This window comes from Rattus rattus, chromosome 14 (assembly GCF_011064425.1).
Source record: "Rattus rattus isolate New Zealand chromosome 14, Rrattus_CSIRO_v1, whole genome shotgun sequence".
Taxonomy (NCBI): Eukaryota; Metazoa; Chordata; class Mammalia; order Rodentia; family Muridae; genus Rattus; species Rattus rattus.
This window is the reverse complement of record NC_046167.1, coordinates 75,251,535-75,275,285: the sequence shown is the minus strand read 5'-3', so window position 1 is coordinate 75,275,285 and position 23,751 is coordinate 75,251,535. Positions and strand designations below refer to the sequence as shown.

General features: G+C 44.1%; 1 protein-coding gene and 1 pseudogene across 2 annotated transcripts; both read right to left on the bottom strand.

Annotated features, from left to right (window-relative positions):
- Window positions 1–1,045: 1,045 nt before the first annotated feature.
- Window positions 1,046–23,319, bottom strand: Prxl2c (peroxiredoxin like 2C). 2 transcript variants are annotated; one of them, XM_032884214.1, is made up of 6 exons: window positions 23,078–23,319; window positions 22,867–22,935; window positions 20,718–20,771; window positions 20,472–20,577; window positions 12,808–12,939; window positions 1,046–1,213 (listed from the first exon to the last, which is right to left on the bottom strand). In XM_032884214.1, the coding sequence occupies exons 1-6, from the start codon at window positions 23,267–23,269 to the stop codon at window positions 1,074–1,076; spliced, it is 693 nt and encodes a 230-aa protein (XP_032740105.1). In that variant the 5' UTR covers window positions 23,270–23,319; the 3' UTR covers window positions 1,046–1,073. The 2 variants fall into 2 exon arrangements, with proteins under 2 accessions (XP_032740105.1, XP_032740106.1); XM_032884215.1 differs by lacking the exon at window positions 1,046–1,213 and adding an exon at window positions 6,954–9,008.
- On the bottom strand, window positions 12,021–12,119 carry LOC116884128 (annotated as a pseudogene).
- Window positions 23,320–23,751: the final 432 nt, after the last annotated feature.

Below are 23,751 nucleotides of genomic sequence, written 5' to 3'. Positions count from 1 at the left end.
ATACTTTCTGAGTCAGGGTCTCATGTAGCCCAGCCTTGTCTCACACTTTGAGCTTCTGATCCCCCTGCCTCCATCTGCCGAGGGTTTGCACTACAGAGATTTGCACCCTGTGTGGCCGTATACGGCACTGGGGATCTGAGCTTGATGGATGTTAACTATGTTAACTACTCCACCAGCTGAGCTGCATTCTCTAGCCCTCAATTTTAAAATTACATTTATCTGTTTTTGTGTGTGAGTATATATCTGCGTGTAATTACATGCATTGACACAGCGTGTGTGTGTGTGTGTGTGTGTGTGTGTGTGTGTGTGTGTGTGTGTGTGTACACACGGGCATTGAGAGACTGCCAGAGAAAAATTTCCATTATTCAATTCTCACAATCCAACACATGGGTACTAGGGACTGAACTCAGTTCATAGGGATTTAATCTTAGCACTTGGGAAACAGGTAGGTAGATCTCTGTGAATTTTAAATCAGTCTAATCCACATAGTAAGCTCCAGGCCAGCCAGGGCTACATAGTGAGATCCTGTCTCACAAAACAAGACAAAAAAGAAAAAAAATCAATACACACATACACACACACATAGAAGTTTATATATAAATATATGTGTTGTGTATATGTGTGTGTGCATTATATATATATATTTTTTTTTCTGCAACTGCTTTGCTTTCTGGGATTGTGGTCGTGGCCCCCAAAAGCTCATATATTTGAATACTTAGTCCCCAATTGGTGGAACTGTTTTGGAAGGATTAGAAGGTGTGGCCTTACTGAAGAAGGTATGGCCTTATTGGAGGAGGTATGTCCCTAAGGGAGGGTTTTGAGGTTTCAAAAGTCCATACCATTCCAGTTGGCTCTCTGCCTCATTGTTTTACATGTGACCTCTCAGCTACTGCTCCAATATCACCATGCATGTGCCTACCGCCATGCTCCCTACCACGACTGTTGGAGGATCTGAAACCATAATCCATATTAAATGCTTTCCTCATAAGTTCCCTTGGCCATGATTTTCCTCACAGCAAGAGAAAAGTAACTAAGACACAGCCTCTCAGATATGCACACCTCTTGTTTATTCTTCATGGGTGTATATGATAACTCACGACGTCCTCATCCATTTTCCTAGTGCTGGACATTTGGGTCATCCCCAGTTCACAGCTGTGACAGTGTAGCCGTTGCCATCTCCAGCCTCTTGTCTGGCTTCTGTGTGAGGTAGACTCTGAAAACATACACAGTGCTGGTATTACAGGTGTGTACCCCCATGTCTGGTTTATTATTGGGATTTTATTTAAAATTATTTACGTGCGCACATATACGTATGCACATATACATGGAGTTCCTGAGGAGCCCTTAAGAGGCTCCTCTGGAGCTGCAGTTACCTTTGTGAGTTGCCTGACATAGGTTTGGGAACTGGGTATGGGTCCTCTGAAGATCGGTGAGTGCTCTTAATATTGACAAATTCTTAGCTAAGAATAAGCAGGAATTACGCTTAAACATTTTTATCATTTAGTCTGTTTCCTTTTGTCTGAACCTGTGCCTAAAATCAAAACGCCACTGATATTTTTCTAAGAATCATTTTTGGTTTTTTTGTAATTAAAAAAAAATACTTAGGGTATGTATGTGCATGTGTTTACATAAGTGCTTGTACACACCACAGTGCATGTGTGGTTAGAGACAACTTGCAGGAGTTGATTCCCCCTTTCTACCATGTCAGGCACAGGTACTGAAACCAGGTTTTCAGGTTTGGTGACTAGCTTGTTTCCCTTACTGAGTCATTTTACCAGCTCCTTAGGAATTGTGGGGGATTTGGATTGTTTAGTTTAGTGTTTTTTTTGTTTTGTTTTGTTTTGTTTTGTTTTTGTAATTGTCATCTTTTGGTTTGGTTTGTTTGTTTTTTTTTTCCATTTTGTTTTGTTTTGTTTTGTTTTCATAGTGACTCATGGTCTCACTATGTAACCTAGGTGTCCTGAAACTCACTATGTAGAGTAGCCTGGCTTTAAACTCAGAGAAATCTAGCTGCCTCTGCCTCCTGCATGCTGGTATTAAAGGTGTGTGTGACCAGGCCTAGCTAAGATGAATTTTTTTAAATATTTTATTTATTTATTATATATATGAGTACACTGTAGCTGTCTTCAGACAGACCAGAAGAGGGCATCAGATCTCATTACAGATGGTTGTGAGCCACCATGTGGTTGCTGGGAATTGAACTCAGGACCTCTGGAAGAGCAGTCAGTGCTCTTAGCCACTGAGCCATCTTTCCAGCCCAAATTCTTTAACCTAATTTGAAAACTATCTTTTACAAGATGTACGCACGCCAAGTGAATGTCTTAAATGATCTATCCATCCATTCATGCCAGGCAAGCATCCACCACTGAGTCACATCCCAGTCCTGGAACACACGGCTGAAAATAACTTGATTTTGAAATAGACATGACGCATCCTTAGAAATTTTCTCCCCCAGACCTACATAGTCAGAGTCTCCCTCAGCTGTGTGGTAGAAGTTAAGGAGCCAGTGTTTGTGGATTACCAGTCTGTCCCAAGTCTCCGTGGCAGCCATTCCTTTATTCTTAATTTACTTTGCTTCTAAGAATGGAACTCGGGGATGTTGTACATGCTCGGCAAGCATTCTACCATGAAGCCACCCACCCATCCCCTAAAACAAAAATCTGAGCCTGATTTTTTTCCCCCCAGTGGTAAGGAAAGAACCTAGGGCTTCACATGTGCTAGACGAAAACTTACTGAGTTACAGACCAGTGTGGCTGTTTGCATTCTAATGCTAATAGGGTTTGCCCGTAGCTTCTGGGAACCCGCCCACAGTTGATTCTGATTGGTAAATAAAGATGCCATCAGCCAATAGCTGGGGAGAAGGGAGATAGGCAAGATTTGGGGTTCCAGGGCTTGAGACCTTGAGGAAGCTGGAGATAAAGGGAGTCAGCCTACCTTGGGAGTAAGGGCAGAGACTAGAGCTGCCATGGGGTAGAGAAACAGGGAAAGCGCCTTGGGACTCTGGGCCAAGAAAATGTGGCCCAGAGGGCTGACTAATTGGAGTTAAGAGCAGCCAAGACGGAACATAAATTAGTAAGTAGTGACTCGGAGTTATCAGTGGGAGGTAGATTCTAACAGCACTGAGGTTAGGCAGTTGCCCAGTTCTTGTGCTGCTTAAGGCATATTAAGATATAAATATAAGGGCTGGAGAGATGGCTCAGCGGTTAAGAGCATTGTCTGCTCTTCCAGAGGTCCTGAGTTCAATTCCCAGCAACCACATGGTGGCTCACAACCATCTGTAATGGGATGCTCTCTTCTGAAGAGAACTACAGTGTAATAACATATAAATAAAATAAATAAATCTTTAAAAGATATAAATATAAAGGCTGTGTGTGTGTGTGTGTGTGTGTGTGTGTGTGTGTGTGTGTTTTTCATCCGGGAATATAAACCATCAAGGCTGGTAGTACCACTGAGCTACGATTTATACTATAGACCAACCTGATTCATTTTGTTTTCCTTTATTCGCTGAGATCTGCTGTCGCCAGGGATGCTCTGCAACCTGTGGGCTCAAGAGATGATCTCGCCTCAGCTCCCTGAGTAGCAGGAACTGCAGCAACCATGATGTTCTTGCTTTCCGCAATGCTTTTCAAAACTTGCTGCCGTGTCATGGAGGTTTTTTTTCCTTTCCACAGCGGTTCACTGCAGAAAGTTCCTGGTGAATTCCCTCATGGGGTCAAGACCCATGGAGAGACCTGACTGTTCTAAGAAGGCTGCAGCCCATGAGTCTCAGGCCCCAGGTCGTAGTTCTAACTCTACCGTCTCAGGTGTTTGAACTGGCTAAAGGACAGCTTTCTTATAAGCCGGGGATGAATTCCTGCTTCCCGTGTGCCTGTAGCTTTCTGTATACACTGTCATCAGCGTGCTTTCTGGTTGTTTGTGGCCCTTCTGGAATTTCTTGTAAGAAATGTTCCCTGTGAAATGTGTGTTGTTGATAATGGTTATAATAGTAATTCCACAGAGTGTGCAGACTGTATGGGTAAGATCTGGTGAGATAGAGCACCACAAAATGCATTCTTGTGAAGGACCCTAGTTCTTACTGAAGTGTAAGAGCTATTAAGAAGCTTGGCCTGGGGCTGGGGATTTAGCTCAGTGGTAGGCGCTTACCTAGGAAGCGCCAAGGCCCTGGGTTGGTCCCCAGCTCCGAAAAAAAGAACCAAAAAAAAAAAAAAAAAAAAAAAAAAAGCTTGGCCTGGTAGAAAGTAGGAAGGTTATGGGATTCCTGTGAAGGACCTTAGGGGCTTTTGCCAGCCTTACACCCACCGCCTTGGGTCAAGGCTAGACCAAGTTCCATTCTCCACCCACAGTTCCTGGGAGGAGCAGGGACATTCTTGAAAAGCCAAAGAATGTACTGACATAGTCACCTGACCCTCTGGTCCCAGACAGAGTTCAAATGCATGTCATATGCTTGCTAGCCAATAGATTCAAAGGTCAATGTGCTCAGCCAATAAGTTTAAACTGTGACCTTGCTGATGTAACCTGTACCCCTAAAAAGTATAAAAACTGTTAGAGCCATTTGGGGTCACCTTCTAGTCACTCGCCATGAGGGACCGATTAAAGGTCAACCCCGATGCACCAGAAAAATAAACCTCTTGCTTGCATCAAACTGCGTTCTCGTGTCTCACTTGGGGGGGGTCTCCTGGTAGCTAAGACTCACTTCAAGCTTACACTTGTTTTATTTGGTGACACTGGGTATGAACCCAGTGCCTTGAACATAGTAGGCAAACACTGAGCCAATCCCACCCCCACCCCTCACCAATATTATATTGTTGTTTTTATGTACAATTTCTATGTTTTTCACAGAAAGGGTTTCAGGATTTAAATTCTCGTATAGTCATGACTTGGACCTGGGAAGTTTAGTGTGCATTAGTGCATTACAGTTAATTTTATAATACAGGTACACACGAACACACACACACACACACACACACACACACACGCCCAGGCTAGTCCTGAGCTCCCATGAATGAACTGTCTCCCAAGTAACTGGGACAACAGGTGCATGCTACCTATGGTAGTATGAATAAGAATGGCTCCCTTAGGCTCATGTATTTGAATGCTTAGTCACCAGGGGATGGAAATGTTTGAAAGAATTAGATGGGTTAGGAGCTGTGGTCTTGTTAGAGGAACTGGGTCACTGGGGGATGGACTCTGAGGTTTCATCTCTCTGCCTGCAGACCAGGATCTACAGATCTCAGCTCCAACCCTTGTCTATGTGCCACCATGCTCCTCACCATGATGCTAATCCCCTTAGCATCTCAAACTCAAAGTAAAAACTCAATCAAATGCCTTTTTTAGCACTTAGTGCATATCTACCAAAAATATGAAATGTGTTATAAATGTATGTGTCATCCTTGCGCAGGGGGCTGGTGCCTTGGTATTACGTGTATTTGTTTGGGTGGCAGTCACCTGCACAGTCATGGAACTGCACCTCCCTAAACCCACACAAAGAACACTTAGATTTTCAAATACACACATTTGATGAGTCCAGCATGGCCATGGAAGGGATGGAATGACGTGCTCCCGACCCCTGGAACACAGCCAGCAGGGCGTGGACCTTCATGAATGTTGATGGTCGTTCTGAATATAGGTTTGTATAATAGTGTAGATATTTTCACATTCCTCCTTCGAAGAAAGACCTCTCTGCCAAGATTAATGACTCCATGATAATCAGAGACAGCACTGAGTCCAGGAAGCATGGCTGTGTCTATGTCTCAGCAAAATAGCAGAACGCTGTGACCTTCAGACAGCCCTTAAGGCTGTGGGAAAGAAAGCTAAAAACATAAGTTTGAAAAATATATAATTTCTGAACTATGTAAAAATATAAGGATACAATATGAATTGTATAAGGGGTATCACAGATCTAAGGAATAGAGGCAGCTGCACTACGAGACAGCTTGCCAGAAGAATACTGAGGAAGGATAAAGAGATTTAGGGAGTAGTGATCCCAGGGCAAGATCTCACCCAGCTAAGATTTTTGTTTATGCTTACAAAAGCAGACAGATTCCTGAGTTCAAGGTCAGCCTGGGACCGAGGGAGTTTAGGTCCAGGCCCCAGCCTTGTAGGAAAGTCAGTTGGGTGGTGGGTGTGTGTGGGGAACCAGCTAACTTATTGTCTATGTTTGTGCTTGCTGTCTCTAAGAATCAAGGAGCTGGGGTCATGGGATGCTGATTCACAGGATACTAAAGAGAACCTGGAGTAATGACTGAATTGATATGCAAAATAAAAGACTGGGCTTTTGGTCTGCAAGAGATGTGCAATACAGAAAATTTTTTAGAATTGTAAAAAAGCCATCTCAAGCAGAGAGCTGTCTGGCAATCTCCAGAGAAAGCAGAACGCAGTCTGAAAACTGTTCAAACAGAACATAGGCTGGCAGCTTGAAACCCACGATTTGACTTCCAGTCATTTGTTTAGCTGCCGCTCCCACACAACCCCATCTCTCAGGAACCCCTCTCCAAGCCGAGGCTGGACCTTGGAATAAATTTTACCTAGAACTGGCAGAAAGGAATCTGGTTATTACTCCTTCTTTTGTGTTCAAAAAGGAACAGGCTGGGTGTGACAGCACATGCCTATAATCCCAGCACTTAGAGAGCTAGGAACAGAGGCGTGAGAGTTCAAGGCCAGCCTACCTTAGAAAGGTTTGTAGTTGCTGTTGCTTTAACATTTACTCATTATGTTTTATGTGAATGTATCAGAGTACAAATATGTACACTGTGTGCAGGTGCTGATGCGGTCAGATACTCTGGAACTTTAGTTTTAGGCATTTGTGAGGGGCCTGATATGGGTGCCAAAGAAAGAACTTAGGACCTCTATAAGAGGAGCATGTGCTCTTTAATATCTGAGCCCTCTCTCCATGGACACTGTTTTCTCTTACCCCAAATAACCCCCAAACAAATAAAACAATCCAAACAAAAAAATTTAATTTTAAGTTCTGCAAATACTCACTTTTTATTGATTTAAAAACATGACTGTATATACTCGTGTAAAAATACATTGAAACAGTTTTGTGACTTAATATGTTTTATATAAAAGTATAAGGCCCTAGTAGTACTACAGTTACTAAGGATTACCAGTGGTTTGATCTTATGATACATTTCATGGGAATTTCTGGGACAAAACTAAGATTCTTGAAAGGTAAAATATGAAAATAGTTTTCCAAATAAGACAGATTTGGGGGTGAGAAAAAGCAGATGTCTACAAATGTATGACCTAACCCAGTGCACACTTGTCTTTAAATGTTTAGCTTTTTTGAGACAGGGTCTCTATGTAGCCCTGGCTGTCTTGGAACTCACAGAGACCCTCCTACCTCTGCCTCCTCACGCATCACCATATCTAGCTGCTCACTTCTTTTTGTTATTTTTGAAATACAATTTCATCATACATAATCCAGACTGGCCGGGAACTCATAGTATCTACTCCAGTCTCACTGCCTCCTCTGCCTGTGCTGAGATCCTAAGTGTGGACTAACATACTATCACATAGAATGCATTTTCATTACAAAGGTTTTTTTTTCAAAAATCATAATATTGCCTTTTAAAAAGCATTTGTGTGTGTGTGTGTGTGTGTGTGTGTGTGCGTGTGTGTGTGTGTGTGTGTGCAAGCACTGCTAGGAAAAGAATCTAGAGTTATATACATTCTAGGCGCCCTTTGTCCTAGATATTTAAAATATGATCAGGGATGGGGATGTAGCTCAGTGATAACAGAATGTGCTCAGATGCATAAAAACTTTGGTTTTTATTCCCAGCATGGCCCCCAAACCAAACTTATTCCACTAAAACAATCCTAGGGTAACAGGTAGTGGGCGTGTGCTGACCAGGCATTCTGTTGTCGGTAAGAGGTTCAACAAATCCTCACTTGGGAGGCAACCTCTGTGCAAGAAATCACCTGCACCTGCAAGGAGTTTAACATAGGCAGGCATTTTCACTTTAATGTTTAAAGATTCTTTCCTGACCCACCCCCAACTCAGCCAAGATCGTGAGAGAGCACGGGAGATACAGAGCTTGAAAAGCAAACAGAAATATCCATACTTTCACCACAGACACACACAGGCCTATTGGCAGTGCTGTTCTGTGTTTACCATTTTTTCTCCAAGCATTCAAAAAAAAAAGTACATGTACATATGTGGTTATACTTATGTATGCAACTTTCTTGAGTTGCTTTTGTTTTTCTTTATGCATTCCTCCTTCCGTTAACTGACCATTTTTCTCAGAGAGGCTCTCTCTATGCAGCTCAGGCTGCACCCCTGTCTCCATTTCTCAGGACTAGGATTACAAGCCTATGCCATCATATCTAGCCCCTTCTTCACTTCCCTCCCCTACACACACACCTATGTATTTCTTAAAAGATTTATTTATTGTTTTATGTGTATGAGTGTTGTCTACATGTATGCATGTGTACCACATGTGTACCTGGTACCCAAGGCCATAGGTGTTAGATCCCATGGAACTGGAGTTACAGACAATTGTGAGTTACCATGTGGGGACCAAACCTGGGTCCTGGGTCTTCTGCAAGAGAAGCAGGCACTCTTAACCACTGAGTGATCTTCCCAGCACTCCCTTCTTATATTTTAGTTGCCAAAAGTCTTTTATTGACTGGATATTCATAAAATGATATTAACAATGGTAGTAATAGTTTTATAACATTTGACTCTTTAGTATATTTTGTATAAAATTATAGAAGCTATAAAATGTAAAATGTCTATTCCATTCCTGACAGCTGATGCCCTCAGCAGGTAGTTCTCTAGGCACATAAGCTCTGCGTTTCATAACCCCGTGCAGCCGTGGTGCCTGGCATTTTGGTTCATGTCTCAAGGGCCCATTCACAAGTGGAAGGTCCCACGTGAAGTCACACGTGGATGACTGCAGGTCTGCTCAAGAAGTTCACCGGTTGAACCCCCACAAGCTGTAAGACAGAGTTTATGGGTTTGTGATCCAGCCTATTCCTGTCTCGGTGCACAAAGTGGATGTTGTTACCTAGAAGAGAGCAAGGACAGACCGCTGAGGGCAGACATCATTCTAGTCTTTAGAGTCACTGCTTATCAGGATCAAGGAAGCATTTCAACTCCTAATTAGTCCAGAGGGAAAACTAATTACCTGGAGTCCCTTATATTCCCTATGTAATGCCACCGTAATTCTGCATCACGGCAATTAACCACGACAAGGCAATGGCTGAATAAGAGTGTTACTTAATATGTTATGAGTTCCGAGGGACACCATCCTAAATTTAACCTCCTATTCAGTTTCATCAAGTATAATTAAATAAAACATCCAACCAGACAGGTGGAATCTGGGACTAATACACGCATCAGCTGGGAAATTGCATCTATTTTCTAAGCACATGTACTAATAAACCTCACTTCAAAAATTTTGCTTGCTTCAAAAAATTTACTCCTGGGCTAGGGGCTACCTCACTCATGAGGATCTGGGTCATCCAGATATTTTATAACTAACCTAGGAGAAAGCCTAGGAGAAAACAATTAGCTACAGAATACCTAGACACCCACAATCCTCCTACATCCACTCAATTAAGTTATAATTTATCATCTAATTCCTGTTAATTCCATTTTAAACACAAGACCAGAGTTTCTGTTTGTTTTGAGACAGGCTCCTTCTGTTATATATCCCTAGCAGGCTGGAACTCACTGTAGACCAGGCTGGCCTTGACTTCACAAAGATCCTCCTGTCTTTGCCTCCAAAGTGTTGGGATTAAAGATGTGTGCCACCATATTCTCAAAACAAGAATTTAGCTTGAAACCTTAGATCAAATGGCATTGTGTCTAGCATTACATCCACTGGCCAGACCTACAGTAACAGGTTTAATTCTTCATCCCCTGAAGACCTGGCTGTGGTGGTTTCAATGAAAATGGCCCCCTTAGATTCATAGGGAGTGGGATTATTTGAAAGGATTAGGACATGTGGCCTTGTTGAAGGAAGTGTGTCAATGGGGGTGGGCTTTGAGGTTTCAGAACCAGGCCGAGTGACTCTTCTTGCCCATCCAGATGTAGAACTCTCAGCTGTGTCTTCAGTACCATATCTGCCTGCCTGTTATGCTTCCTGCCATGCCAATAAACCTCTGAATTATAAGCCAGCCCCCAATTAAATGTTTTTCTGTCTAAGAGTTGCAGTGGTCATGGTGTCTCTTCACAGTAATAGAACCCTAACGAAGACAACAGCCAAGTGACTCAGTGACATGAGATCAGACACAGGGGAAAAAAAAAAACCCAAAAACAAAAACAAAAACAAAAAACCCAACACCCCTTCCAGGTCTGGGAATGCAAACTAGTTACTGAAAACTATGACTCTGGAAGATGGGCTGTAGCTCAGTGTTAGAAGCACCCGCACAGCGTGCACAGGCCCCAGCAGGATACCAGCACCACAGAGAATGAAAAGAACATGGGCTGATGAGATGTCTCAGGGGGTAAAGGTGTTTGCCTCTAAGTCTGACAGCCTGAGTTTGATCCCCAGGACCCACATCATGGAAGGACAGAACAAGTTGTTCTCTGGCTTTCCTATGTACCAAGGCACACGTGTCCTGCCCCATATATGCTCACCCATATGCATACTAAATAAACAAAGACAGGCAAAATGATTGATGGCAGTGTTCAGGAGGCAAAGACAGGAAGATCTGTGAGTTTGTGGCTGGTCTGCTTGGAAGAGCCAGTTACAGTTCAGTAAGAACTTGTTGCAAAACAAAGCAAAAAAAAAAAAAAAAAATCTATTTCAAAAAGGCAGAGGCAGGTGATCCCTGAGTTTGAGGCCAATCTGGTCCACATAGTGAGTTCTAGAACAGCAATGGATACATAGGGAGAAATAAATGAATGAATAAACAAACAAACAAGGGAAGGGAAGGGAAGGAATTCTGAACTGAGGGTGTGGTGTGGACACACAGCCTTGCCCTAGTGGGCTCAATTCCCAGCACCAAAAACAAGCTTCCAAGTGGTTCAGTGGGTAAATTTACAGGACTCATAAAGTGGGCTCATTTATTTACTGACTTATTGGTGCTGAGCCCAGAAGCATGTACCTGCCACTGAGATACAACTCCAGCTCCAAAGGGCTTCTTTCTAAATTAATCTGATCTGAATGAGACGGCTATAAGCATGCCTGCTGTAAAGAACTAAACCGCTCAGTCAGACCTCTCCTTCCAGCACTTCCAGTCCTTCCAGGACTTAAAGAAGTGCTGACTTAATAATTCTTGGAAGGCATGCTCACTAGCAGGTACGACTTTAAAGAGACTGAAGAATGAAGAAAAATCTGCCCAGCAGAACTTGAATGTGGAGATAGCTAGCTGTCCCACACTGACCAGGATGGAGACAGACATCTCTGGCCGAGATACGGTCAATGCAGTTACTGACGTCCGTGGCATGTGACGATTCTCATTTCGGAAAGGGCCCACACTGCCACAGCTTGCTTTCCAAAACTGTGGTTCTCCTTGTTTGGTTAGTAAAATAAAGACTCTCTCATTTCTAACAGGGTTAGGGTTGGGGTTCAAGCGAGAGCAGCAAGTGCCCTTTCCTGGGACGCTATCTAGCTGGCCCCATCGAACGCCGTAACTTTATTCCATATTCTCATCTACGCCGTCTGTAGATTTATTTACTTATTATTCTTTTAGCTTTTTAGTTTTTGCTGTCCTGGAACTTATTCTGTGGGCCAGGCAGGCCTCAAACTCAGAGATCCACCTGCCTCTGCCTCTGAAGTGCTGGAACTAAAGGCGTGAGCTGCCAGCACTGTCTGGCTTTTTTTATCTGTTTTTATCTGAAGACTTTTGAATGTGGTAACAGAGACACTGGTTATCAACATGCGAAGCTTGTTTGGTGAATCTTCACCCTCGTAGCGCTTTCTGGACAAATGTACAGCGATCTGCTCTCCGCTCTTGAGCACTCCTATTCTCTCGGGCCAGATGGCTTTGTTGAGCCTGGAATCGCTATGCACATATGGATTCCCCATCTCCTTCATGGGAGATTTCCAGATTTCTTTCATCGCCCAAGGAAAAATATGGAATCCTTTGTGAATTATATGCCATCTTGGTGCAGGGACCATGCTAATCTTTATATCATTCCAATTAGAATACGTGTTGTCAAAGTGAGCATTTTATTCTTTTTTTAAAGATTTATTTATTTCATGTATATGAGTACACAGTTCCTCTCTTCAGACATACCAGAAGAAGGCATTGGATCCCATTACAGATGGTTGTGAGCCACTGGTTGCTGGGATTTGAACTCAGGACCTCCGGAAGAGCAGTCAGTGCTCTTAAACACTGAGCCATCTCTCCAGCCCTATTTTATTTTTAATTAGGTGTATTTTTGTGTGTTTGTGTGTGTGTGAGGGGGAGGTTTGTACACATGAGTACAGGTAGGTGCCCAAGGAGGCCAGAAGAGGCAGTCATCCCCAGGAGTAAAAGGTACATGTGGTTGTGAGTCACATGATATAGGTGTGGGAACTAAATGTAGGGCCCTTGTCCAGTGTTTGTAAATACTGAGCAATCTCTCTAACCGTGTTGAACTTTTAAAAGACTATAACAGTCATGTATCAATTAGCAACTCATAGCTTACTTTCTGTGTCTCAAATCCCTGCCCTCACTCAGGAGCTATGGGGATCCTCACCAAATACAAACATCAACACACAGAAGCCTCTGAAGATGAGAGATGCTCCTTACCAAAGCATGCCACCTCATTGGCCCAAGACTCCCGTTTCATGGTGTTCTAGGATGTAAGACAAGTGGGTGCTTCTTAGACTTGTAGAGGGCACTGGAAAGTGGCCTGCCCTTGATGCTCACCTGGACCTAAAATGAGGGTTCCTCCTTGCTGAGCTGGGTCTCCTTGGAAATCAAAAAGCGGGCCAGTGACTGCCCGCCACAGGCTCTGAAGGCTTCCCGAGAGCAGGTTGGACTTTATGTGGGGGCTCTGTCCTGAAATATCGAAAACTGTCTTTAGGTGTTATCATATTATATTCCAGTAAGATATGATGCCAGTGCTTGTATAAAACATTCTTTCAAAATATTTAAATTATGTGTTTATGTCTGTATTTGTGTGGGGTTGTGCATGTGCATGCTGTGCCCACTGGAGGCCAGAAGAGGGCACCGAATCTCCTGGAGGTGGAGTTACCGGCCCTTGTGAGTCGCCCAGGATGAGCACTGGCAACTGAACGTGGGTCCTTTGCAAGAACAGTGTGAGCGCTTAATGGTGGTGCCATCACCTCTCCAGCCCCACAGACATTCTCTGTTGTGCCCCTTTCCTTCTCTGCAATGGAAACCACAGCACTTGACTCTTCTTCTTTGAAGCAGTGGAGTAACCTGTCACGGACACTGCCTCAGGCAGTCCTTTTCTATTGCACCGTAAGGCATTTGGCAACATCTTGCTTTTTATACCAACTAAATGCCAGTCACAACCAAAAATACCTCCAGGACAAACATGCTGGGAGGGGGTAGTGCCCCTGCTGAGGACACTGTCTTAAAGGGAAGAAGTGGCAACAGACCCATCTGCCATAGAAAACTCCAACAACCCATTTCTCAGATTGTACTCCTTAACTTCCCATGTATACTGCTAGTTTCCCACCTCATGCTCCTCACCAGGACATACTCTGCACAGGCTGACAATGATGGTCAACACCTTCTCCTCCTCCTGGGCCCATGACTCGGTTGTTCCTTCCAGTTTCCCTCACAGTAGCCTTGGTGATGTTCTAGCTAGTGAGTGAAGTGGCTGCTTCCAGGACAAGCTCCCAAAGCCTCCCTTCAAGTTCTTAGAAAGCTTGGATTGGAAATGACAGGAGGGCAGGGCATGGGCCTCAGAAGTGCTGCTTGATGCCTGTCATCTTCTACTCTGTTTTCACAATGACTGATGCTTCTGCTCCTTTTGAGCGGAGAAACCCAGTATCTGCTCACTTTACAACTATTTTATCTCTTATTCTTGCCTTGTTTATGCCAGACTTTAAGCTTTAAACACTGGTGACTGTAGAGAAAAGCACTCAGACTCAAACTTACCTTCCCCTACTGCAGCCCTCTGACGCAGATCAGTTTGACTCCAGCTACTTGTGGGTGCATTTCTCCACATGCCAATTAAGCAGTGACTCGATGGTGACACAGTCTCCCAGAAGATAACACCAGGTCAGGCAGCCAGGAGGCTAAGTCTCAAGATGGAGCCCTACTTAATGCAGACACTAATCACAAGCCTGGGTCGTTTAATTTTAACACATATTTATTTATATTTTGTAGATGAGTGTTTTGTCTGCATGTGTGTCTGTATAGAAGACTGGCTATAAAGTGGGATTCCCATAAGCCCTTTTGGGATACAATGAATTTTCTTGAGTGGCTTATAGAATTCAAGCAAGTCTATGATGGTTAATTTTAACTTTCAATTAAGTTGAATTAAATTTCTAGAATCATCTAGGAAGGGAGTCTCAGTGAGGAACTAGTCTATGTTAAATTGGCCTGAAGACATGTTTGCAGGATATTATCATGATTAGTGTACCCACTGTGGGTGGCACCATCCTCTGGTTAGGGAATTCTGTATTATGTAGAGAAAGGAGGCCTAGCATAAGCATGCATGTGTTAAATCAAGGCCTTCTGCTCTTGATTGAGGATGTAATGTGACCAGATATTACATACATACATACATACATTACATATATAAAGTTCCTGCTGCCTTGAGTTCCTGTAGTGATGGCCTGTAACCTAGAATTGTGAGCCAAGTAAAATTTCTCCTTCAAGCTGCATTTCACAGGTTGTTTATCACAGCAACAGACATGAAACCATGGCATGACATAATCACTGAACACTTAGCATAACAACATATCTAAGTGCTTTAACTTTTGAAAATAAAAAAAATTGTTGTTTTTGTGCCTTGTGTTTTTATTTTATTTTATGTGCATTGATATTTTGCCTGCATGAATGTCTGTGTGAGGGTGTCAGATCTGGGCATTACAGACAGTTGTGGGCTATCATATGGGTGCTGGGATTTGAACCTGGGTCTTCTGGAATAGCAGTCAGTGTTTCCAACTGCTGAGCTGTATCTCCAGCCCCAAACTTTAAAAATGTTTAATCCTATTTTACTTGTATGGGCATTTTGCTTGCATGTACATCTGTGCACCACATGCATGCTGTGCCCACAAGGCATCCATCCATCAGGTCCCCAGAACCAGATTATAAACAGTTTGAGACACCATGTCCCTTAGAAAGCAGTCAGTGGTTTAATTTTTAAGTCAGGATCCTAAGAATGACTCTCAGAGTTACGCTTGTCTTACAAGGAGGGATCTTTAAAAAGTATTTTGTGCAGCTCCGAAAAAAAAGAAAGAAAAAAAAAAAGTATTTTGTGAAGCTGGCGACTTAGTTCCCTGAACCCTAAGTCGTTCACAACAGTGTGAAACTCTAGCTCCAGGGATCCAACTCCCTCGTCCATCTTTATGGACTCTGCGCATGGCACATGTGGTTCTGAACGTTGCTTTACCACTGGGGTGCGGGTCACTGTGTGCTCGTGGGTGCCAATACGACGCTCAGGGGAGACAAGACAAAATGTAGCCTAAGATAGGGGCCCTAGCCCATGTTTCTCCGGGTGAGAAACAGTGGGGCCTGGGGTGAGGCTGTGGTTCTTAAATTCCTGGGTACCCAGACACTGCTGGGAACCATGAAGTTGAAAAAGGGGGAGGGAGGCTGAGAAGGGCTGGGTGCAGCGCAGCTTAGCTCAGAGTAAGTGCCGGGGTGGGGAGAGGCCTTCTTCAGGAGACTTAGGCACTCCTTGATGAGAGACAGTACTGCTTGTCCAAACATTTTAATCATGGCGGGGCAGGATGCATACGACTTACTCAGGGTGAACTAGAGATTAAATACCTTTTGCAGGAAGGATGCCCGGGAAGGGAAGCTTATTGGTTAAGCCTTCATGGTCTATTTAAACATCTCATTAGCATGGAGAACTCTGGGTTTCTATGCTTCCTGACCAGTTGTCCTCTTAGTAAGGTGTCATAGTCACCTGCTTCAAGACAGGATCTAGTCAGGAGCTAGTGAAATCCTACTGTTCTCAATTAGGAGTTGGGGTTCTGAACTTTTGCCTCTTCTTACTAGTTCTTCTGTCTGGTGGCATGGTCCATGTCCCACAGGCACATATATATATATATATATATATATATATATATATGCATGCAAATATTCATACAGAGAAAATAAAAATAAATCTTTAAAAATTACTTTATAAAGTCCTGCTGGGTGGTGGTGGTGGTGCACGCCTTTAATCCCAGAACCAGGGAGGCAGAGCAAGAGGAAATTTCAGGTAAAATGCTCATACACATAAAAGCAATGAAAAGGTCATGGCACGTCTACCTCACAAGCAGCCCCCAGCCCCATCTCAGTGAGACCTCCTTGGCTGATGGCCACCATCACTGGCCTCAGCTTGCCCAGGTCTGATTCCTTCTCCACAGCACTGTGACTCCTTCACTCAGCTGCCACAAAACACTTGAGGATGCCCCAAGAATAAAGCCAAACTCTGAGTCAACCTGAATTAGGTGTGAACCAGCCCAGCCTATCCAACGACTTGTATCAGTTCAGCTCGTACCTGCCTGTCTTCAAGTGAGTGGCGTTTCCCAAAGCCTCTGTACATCTGCCTTCATCTAGAGCACCCCTTTTCTCACGCCACCAGTAACTTTCATGGTGAACTGGGTCTTCATCTCCAAAGTCAATTGCCTCTCTCCCACATCCTCAAAACAGGCAGTTGACCCTTTCACTTCTCCTGCATGAGGGGCCACTGAGCTGCACTGAAATCTCTGGAAGGCAGAGGCTGCCTCTCAAGAAGCATCCTACACTCTGAGCATCACAGATAAGAACTCAGTAACTGATGAGAATGCCTGACTGGAGTGTGAGTTCTGTTGGGACCACCTACACCCATACAAATTGTATCACATGGCTAATTGTGCTGGCAGTGCCAAGTGGTAGCAGGATATTTGGTATTGTCATTTCTATAGGCCATTAACTGCTTTCTTTCTTTTTTTTTAAAAGATTTATTTATTTTATGTATGTGAGTACACTGTCACTGTATTCAGACACATCAGAAGAGTGCATCAAATCCCATTACAGATGGTTGTGAGCCACCATGTGGTTGCTGGGATTTGAACTCAGGACCACTGAAAGAGCAGTCAGTTCTCTTAACCACTGAGCCATCTCTTCAGCCCATTACCTGCTTTCTATATGTAAATGTTTGTCACCTTCTCATCTGCCCCAAAAGAGGAAAAAGCAAGCAGCCATGGGGAAAGTCATGATGGTCATGTTGCCCTCTACCTAGCCAAAAGCCTCACTAAGATACGGACTCTTTGTAGTCCTGCTGCTGTTTGGCTCAGAATGACTAAGTTGTGGAACTGCTCCCACTATGGTAATAGCTTTTGTTAAATAAAGAGCTGGTGGCTGGCTGGAGCTGGAGCAGAAGACCAAGTAGAAAGATAGCAGCAGAAGACAAAAGCGAGGACAGGAACAAAGCAGAGATGAAGAGAGAGAGTCACACGGTGGGACGCAATTGTAGGGAAATAGGGGTGAGTCAGAGGCTAGCTGAGAGACTGCCTTATGCTATACAGATGTCTCCCCATCTTTATTATTAAACCTCAAGCGGGTCCCCAGAAAACTCCACAACGGGATCCTCGTATCTAGTATTCAGAAACCAAGGTCAGCCTACAAAAGACAAACAGGTCAACTCAGCTGGGTATAATGCTGTGAACCACTTGTGAACCACACAAGTTCAAGGCCAGACTGGGGCTACATGGTCAGACCCAATCTCAAAATAAATAAAAATATAGCTAATGCTTCCTAAGGTCTACTAAAGCACACTGAAGTTATAGCAAGAATAGGGAATGTGGATGACACAAAGTTGAATAACTCGAAACTCTCTAACTACACGGTACAATGAGCATACAGTGAGCCCCAAGGGATCGCTAGAGTCCCAGGAGAGAAAGAGAGGCTTTCTCTTTCTGCTTGAACTGTTAGGAAGCTGGGTTTAATATCCAGTGACATGGTGTTGAGTCACAAAGGCATGTAAACTCATCACATTTTTATATTAATCGTGGAAGGGAGATGCCCTCATGAAAAGTACAAAGGTTGGCTAGGGTGCCTCTTGGTGGTAGACAGCTTGCTTACCATATACAAGGCTCCTCCAAAATGCCAATATTCTCACTTCAACTTTGAGGTAAATACTGTAATATCTTCTAAAACCCCTTTCCTTAAACAGAAGAATGAATACTGGAGGGCTTTATGGAAATTGTTTTTGTCTTCACAAAAGTGGGACTAAAGAGAGCTTTTCCCCTGTCTGCTCTCGTTCATTCAATATCCCCCATGTAATCTGCTGTGGGTTATAAGGATCTTCCTACAGAAGCTTCAGACTGTGAGAATCGGAACTTAACAGGAAGACCGGAATGCCAGGAGAAACAGACTGTGGAGGTCTGGCTCACGAGGCACAAAGGAGAACAGGACGTAGGTGGGAACAGGGCTACAGACCATTAGTGTCACACTCTGACAAAGAATCTGGCTACACTATGCCCACGTCCTAAAGAAAAAAAAATGAGGCTGGACTCAAAAGCAGTGGGTGAGGCTGTCTCACAGAAGCCATCTCATGACAGGTAACGTTAGTACAGGCTGTGCATGGTTACAGTTCATGATTCCCTGTCAGCCGTGCAGTCTGAGAGGGAGGGCAGAGATATGATATGGCGAAAAAGAGGATGTGAGTAAGATCTACAGACAAGGCCTGTGCAGATAAGGAAGCTGTGATTGTTAAGGAGACTGGGGTCACTAAATAGAACCCCTGACTCTTCACAGACAGGAAGAAAGCTGCTTGGAAGACAGGACCCCAGGACTAGAGCCTCGGGCTTGAGAAAAATGTAAATCCATCTGAAGAAGAGTCTGACATGACAGGACTACTGAGGGGTTCTCTGCCCAAAAATAACTGCTTAGGGCCCCAGATTCAAGCACCAAGACTCAGGTCATTATCATTACTGTAGAAGGGGGTCAGTCTGCAGCTTGAGCTGGCAGAACTGGGCAGCATTGCCTATGGGGGTTGTAGACATGAGAAATGCAGAAGCTATGGGGCCATGACAGCTTGCACCAATGTTCCACAGATACGCTGGAGCCAGGCAATGTGTAACAGTGTCACATTCCCTGCAAGTAGCTTGAGATGCCACCACATGGAGTTGTGAAGCTTACATTGCAATGGGAATCCCAGGATACTTAAGATGCTAGGACTGTGGGACATCTGCTAAAGAAAGTCCCCCACGGGCTGGAGAGATGGCTCAGCGGTTAAGAGCACTGACTGCTCTTCCAGAGGTCCTGAGTTCAAATCCTAGCAACCACATGGTAGCTCACAACCATCTGTAATGAGATCTGATGCCCTCTTCTGGTGTGTCTGAAGACAATGACAGTGTACTCATATAAAATCAATCTCAATCAATCAATCCTTAAACATTCTTTGCAAGCACATGGTGTATGAAACCACATGGTGTATTTTTGTCTTTCCTTGCTGTCCTGGTTAGTTTTTGTCAACCTGACACAAACTTAGACATATCTGAGAAGAGGGAATCTTGACTGAGGAAATGCCTTCAATAAGACCGTGTTGTAGGCAAGTCTATGGGGCATTTTCTTAATAGGTGATTGGTGTGGGAAAAGTCTACCTCACTGTGGGTGGGACCACTCCTGGGTGGGTGGTCCTAGGCTGTCCAAGAAAGCAGGCTGACCAGGCCATAGGGACAAGCCAGTGAGCAGTGTTCCTCTATAGCTCTTGCTTCACTACCTGCCTTCAGGTCCCTGCCTTGAGTTCATACCCTGACTTCCTTCAGTGACAGACAGTGATGTGTAAGTATAAGATGAAGTAAACCCTTTCCTCACCAAGCTACTTTTGGTGATGGGTTTATCACCACAGTAGAAACCCTAAGGCACCTTTTATCTTTCCTTTCTTTCTCGAATGAAAGTGTTTATTCTGCACCATTGTATATTGAAAGTGTGCAAACTTTAAAAAATAATAATTTATTTTACAGGGAGCTCACAGTTCAAAACCTGAGTCTCAGAAAAGCCTTTGGGTTTCTAAACAGTGCTACCACCTTAAATTCCCTTTGCCAAGAACTATTTTTAAGATTTATTTATCATTATTATTATTATTATTATTATTATTATTTAAAAACATATATAGGTGTATATGTATGTGCTCATATGTACAGGAGCCCTTGGACACCAGAAGAGGATGTCAGGATGTCATATTCCTCAGAACTGGAGTTACAGGTTGTTGTAAGCCACTATGTAGGGGCTGGGACCTGAACCTAGGTCCTCTGAAATAGTTGCCACTAAGCCAACTCGCTGGCCCCTTGAATACACCAATTTTGTCACAGCAACAGAAAAAGTACTGAACAAAGCTTTGCTCTGTACAAATCCTAGTGCGAGAAGACACACGTGCCTGAGAGAATCGCACCATTAAGTGAAACATGTCTTACCGGAGGAGGAAATTTCTTCACCTCTTTTCATTCCCAATCTCCTATAAATTTCTCTCTCAGGATCAACATAGATTTCATGAGAATATCCAGTCAGTTTGCAGAAAGGCTAAAAAGAGAACAAAAAAATTGGAATTTCCCATGAGAACAAATGAGTTTCTGCCAACAGGCCTACACCTAGGGCTCAACAAATGTAATTCTCTATCTGGAACCTATTCAATATGGCTTCTCGATTTGCTAGATAGTTACCTCAATATGATGGTATGAGGACTGTCCAATCACTATGAGGGTGACATCTGCTTCCTTTGAGAGAAAGAGGAACAAGCACATATTGTTAGAAAGTAAGACTTAAGGACTTTCCCTAAAGCAATTCTTTTGCTTTGTTCTAATGCCACCTATAGGCTTCGAGGAGAATAGAAAACAAAGTCGCACGAGTAGAAAGAATTCGTACTCGGACATTTGAATAATTGAGATGATTTGTTTTCTCTATGTAAGGATTTCAAGACCTAAGAACCAAACATAAAACTACTAGAAGGAAATGCAGAGGGGACTTCAGTAACATTGTCTAGGCAACGGTTTGGCTCAGGGAGTAAAGGTGCTGCTATGTCTGATGGCCCGAGTTCTATCTCAGGGACCCACATGGTAGGAGAGAACTGACTTCTGCAAGCTGTCTGACCTCCACTCATGCACATAAAAGTCAGTAAAAACACAGTAACGAAAGAAAAACACACCAAGAAGGTTGTGTACTCTATACAGCAAAGGAAACAGCAGAGAAAAGACACAACCCACTGACCGGACTAAGGAAATCTAGGCAAAGTGCGCACTTGTCAGGAGACGTATGAAATCTAGGTTAGGAACTCAAATACAGCAAGAAGATGGTCCAGTCTTTAAAAATGGACAAAAATGGGGTAGGGATGAGGACTTGTCTAGTATGGGCAGGCTCTGGATTTGACCTCTAGCAACGAAGAGTTAAGACTTAGACGGTTCTCAACAGACAGGAGACATATAAATAGTCAGAAGCTGTGTGAAATAATTCTTGGGCTGGAGAGATAGCTCAGTGGTTAAGAGCACTGATTGCTCTTCCAGAGGTCCTGAGTTCAAATCCCAGCAACCACATGGTGGCTCACAACCATCTGTAATGGGATCTGATGCCCTCTTCTGGTGTGTCTGAAGACAATGTCAGTGTACTCATATAAAATCAATCCCAATCAATCAATCCTTAAACATTCTTTGCAAGCACATGCACCTCATGTTTATTGCCCCACTATTCACAATGTAGACCCTATCTGCCAGCAAATGCTTGTACAAAAAACAAAACAACCTGACAACAACAATGCCCCCTCTTACACACACACACACACACACACACACACACACACACACACACACACACACACGCTCGCGGGATGGAAATGCAATCATCCGTAAAGAATGTGAGGTAATGATTATGAACTGCAGGAAATGAGTGGAAATGGACTTCATATGCCAAGTCAAACAAGCCACAGACAGACAAATATGGTATTGTTTTCTCTCACATGCAGAATCTAGGCTTAAATTTATATGCACATCTTTATGTGGAGTATGAAAGTAGAAAGGGGGTTGTGAGGGTGAGGTCTAGGGGCGTGAAGGAATGAATGAGAGGGTAAAGGAATATCAGAAAACAAATTAGGGGGTTGGGGATTTAGCTCAGTGGTAGAACGCACCCTAGCAAGCCCAAGGCCCTAGGGTTCGGTCCCCTAGCTCCAAAAAAAAAAAAAAAAAAAAAGAAAGAAAGAAAAAAAAAAATTAGACCAATGAGGCTCTGGAAGAGGGGAGCAGCAAGAAGGGGTGACCACAAATAAGAACCGAGTATGCATAGATGAAAATATCACAGCGAGACCCATTTCGCTGTATGCTGAGTAACTCATATCAGCAATACTAAAAATGTTTGTTTATAATTAAAGGTGCTTCAGAATATTAGAAACAAAAGGAATAGAAGGGCAGGCAGAAGTTTTAAATTTTTTTCTCATGTATCAAATGCCCATTGTCTTCAGTTACAAAGCTCCTCTGGGGACTGAAGGAAAACAGGGGCATGGTGCTTGCATCTTACTGGTAAATACAAAGCCGCACTTTTAATATATGTTACATTTTCCTATAATGAATAACTATTGTAAAATGAAAGGGTCCAAAACATCAGTTGCTGCCTGTGTTTTGATTTTTGCATTCTTACGCAACATTTGGACGCAGGCAGTTTACCTGGTAAAATTATGATAGTCCGTTCTCAAGAGGGCGCAAAGGAGCTCATTAGGACAGAAATAGACCATCCTGGGTCTCAGCAACCCGGGAGGATGGAGGAGGGGACACCCATGCACAGCTCACCCCACTGCACCGGCCACTGCTGCTCACTCGGGAAACTTACTTGGAGGACGCTCTTGGGGATTTTGGCCAGATCTTCGACATATTCTTTACAGACGTAACACAAGAAATGCTGAAAGGCAACAAGGCAGAACAGCACGTCAACAAGGTAGCAGCTAGGTTCCAGAAGGTCCAGGCGCTCGGTTCCAGGCGAGGTGCTGCACCCGCCGCGGCCCAACCAGAGGCCCTTCCCCTCCCGCCCTACCCGTGCTCACCCTCACGAACACCACCACGGCTCGCCTCTCTCGGAACAGCGCTCCGAACGTCACCCGTCTCCCAGACGCGTCCAGCACCGGCAGCTCCGCTACGGCGGCCGCTAGCGGCTGCCCGCGCTCTGTGTCCGAGCCAGTTGGGCTCGGGACCCGGCCTGCGCAGCCGCTGACCTGCCGCGTCACCGGCGCGGCCATCGCGGAGGAGGGCGACCGCTCTGGTCAGCCAAAATCCGCGGGAGGCGGGGCCAAAAGGAAAGGGCGGGGCTGAGGCTGGAAAGGTGGGGCCACGCGGGATGATCCTTGGGAGGCGTGGCAAGCGACGCACTCCAAATCATTCTTTCTCCCAGTTTGAGTACCAAGGGAGGGGACAGTGCTAGAGGAGGTGAGGCAGGGCCACGCCCCCTTTCTACTGCCTACAAAACTTTCCAACTAAAAACCTATTCTTTACAGACGTAACACAAGAAATGTTGAAGAAGGGCTGGAAAGAGATCAGCGGTTAACAGTACTTGCTTATCTTATGGAGAACCTGGGTTCGGTTTCCAGCATCCACATAGCAGCTCACAGTTCTTAACCCTAGTCCCAGGGTATCTGATACCCTATTCCGGTTTCCACAGACACCGTTCAGAGTGCCTACTGCTCTTAAAGAGGACTCAAGTTAGATTCTCAGTTCCCACATC